General features: G+C 39.1%; 1 protein-coding gene across 1 annotated transcript in view; it reads right to left on the reverse strand.

Moving 5' to 3' along the window:
• Positions 1-2,500, reverse strand: part of LOC101859067 (cytoplasmic dynein 2 heavy chain 1) — a gene marked incomplete at its 5' end in the record, with an annotated part of 43,239 nt that overhangs the window by 3,436 nt on the left and 37,303 nt on the right. Inside the window, 2 exon segments of the mRNA XM_013090431.2 lie at positions 531-752; positions 1,326-1,519. Coding sequence (XP_012945885.1) covers positions 531-752; positions 1,326-1,519 — 416 coding nt within the window.

Genomic DNA, 2,500 nt, shown 5'->3' on the forward strand with positions numbered 1-2,500 from the left:
GAAGACAAGGTACACAGGGTAAAGGTCAGATAACAATATCAATGAAAACCTACAGAGGTCAAAGGTCAAATGGTATTATAAAAGGAAACCTACACAAAAACTTAGTGCCGATATAACGGAGAAAAAATGTACTAGTCATAGTACAAGAGACAGTGCTAGGGTAAAGAGAATAACTTGTCAAATTCCAAGTAACAGTACAAAGTTCATAAGTGAAGAAATGTTCACAGGTTAAAGTTCAGCTCTGAGTAACTCAGTGTGAGTACTTGCAACTACAGTTTAATGTACCCCAATGGCCATCTGTTTAAGACAATCATCTGCACAAATGACACTTCCAGCTTCCCCTTTTGCATTTGTTATGATGATATAGCCCAAGACGTCCGCGTGTCTAACACAACTGCTTTTTCCCTCAACAATGGGTGATCATTTGGGATAATTTGGACTATAGGCCTATATCTATTTAACAAAATTCCACTGCCATATTGCAGAAACAAAAATGAAGCTCATGGAGTTCGTTCGAATCCTACACCCACCTGATTGAGTTTCTTCCACATGTTGAGTATTGGTCCCAGTTCGGAGGCCCAGACCTCCTTGTCAAACTTGCTGGCCTTGGCGTCAGATCGCTGCAGCACGCGTAGCTGGGTGATGACCTGCATGCTGGTGTTGCGCTGTGTCGAACGCTCTATGTTCTCTGGTAGGCCAAAGTAGGATGGCCGGTCAAACTCTGGTAGACTTTCAATGACATCAGCAAAGTCCTGGATAAAAATTTTTTAAAGTGAGAGATGGACAATTTTACCATTAAATATTTCTAATCAAAGATTGTGCTCCGCTGTGGTATGAAAGACGCAATGTGTGAAAGGAGAAGAAAAAAAGAGGATCAAATGCACAAGAAGCAAGCACAGAAATATCTTTTACCAGTTGGTAAACTGCCTGCGTGGTAACACCACCATTATATTGCTGGCTAGCTGTTCAGATGTATAAGCTCAAAATTTGAAAACTAAAAAAAAAAAATCCAGTGTCTTATTCTGTATTATCAGATGCATGTGTTCGAGTAATATTTTTGTTGAATTACAAATTCTAAATGTTGAAAAATGCAAAAAAAACAACCCATACATAACTTACACAAGTTAAAAGAAATGAGGAAAAGCTCTCCACAACGATATATCTTCACTCTCCCTCCCCCCCCCCCCCCCCCCAGTATTGATCTCAGTAAGGCTTTCCTATGAATAGGCAGTTACATTATGATAAACAGGAAACTTCACACAGACAGTGCTAGATTCTTTCTCTCTCTCTCTCTCTTCTCTGCAAACAGAAAAACAGTCGCTAACCCTAATGTTGGTAGATCCTGGTATCTTGAGTGGTCCCAGCCTTTTGTTTTTGTTCTGCTGGGAGATGACCGAGCCGTTGAAGAACTGCTGGAGGTAGGAGACCATGACCCTGAGGTCAAACACGTTGTCAACACGACCTCCGTAGATGGCAAACTCAAACAAGCCCTGGAAAAACTGCCACTGGATCTCATCACCTGTGGCATCATGTGAAAGGGGAGGAGGGGGGGGGGGGACAAAGATGATACAAGAAAGAGGAGGTTAGTTGGGTTGTCGGACTTGGCACTAAAGTGTCTGGTTTCACTACAAATAATAGGAAAACAAAACAAACAGGAGGATCACCACATTAGGATGCCTGTATTGACCCCACCAAGGAAAAAAAAAATGTTAAACAAAATAAATAGATAAATAGATTTAAAAATCACAAGGCATACCTTAAACCCCACATCAGAAGGCATATTTTTGAAACACTTAGTCAAAAGATGTTTTGATTGAAAAGCAGATAAGTTGCATATTATCTTATTTGATCATTTAAAAAAAATCAAAAATAAAGATCTTTTCCAAGAAAAAATTACTACATAAAATTCTGAGACACAATACACAGTCAATAACGATTAATTCTCTATTTTAAAAAGTCAGAAGATAAAACTCAATTCACCTCTTTCCATATTCCTTTTGTTCCACACAGAGCAAAGCTCAAGTAAAAGTAAAACTTGGTTTGTAAATGACGAAGCAGTTAGGAAAATACGCATTGGAATTGCACATCACACCAGGAAATCAACCGGCTTTAGTAATCAGTTAGTAAGAGTAAAGAAAAGCATACTGACAGAATAATGATCATTTAATGTTTAAAAAAGAAAGAAAAACAGAATTAAACAACAAAGAGAAAGAATAAATGCAGGACTTATCAGTTTTGCCTTTCAACCACTTGCTTAGCAATCAGCATATTCTTTTTAGGTAGTTTGTTCTTATTCCCACAAAGCTAAGGGTCTGGCCCACAGTAATGGTGCTAAGACTTTCTTCTCACAAAGCTAAGGGTCTGGCCCACAGTAATGGTGCTAAGACTTTCTTCTCACAAAGCTAAGGGTCTGGCCCACAGTAATGGTGCTAAGACTTTCTTCTCACAAAGCTAAGGGTCTGGCCCACAGTAATGGTGCTAAGACTTTCTTCTCACAAAG

Source organism: Aplysia californica, unplaced genomic scaffold (assembly GCF_000002075.1).
Source record: "Aplysia californica isolate F4 #8 unplaced genomic scaffold, AplCal3.0 scaffold01276, whole genome shotgun sequence".
In the NCBI taxonomy this organism is placed as follows: Eukaryota; Metazoa; Mollusca; class Gastropoda; order Aplysiida; family Aplysiidae; genus Aplysia; species Aplysia californica.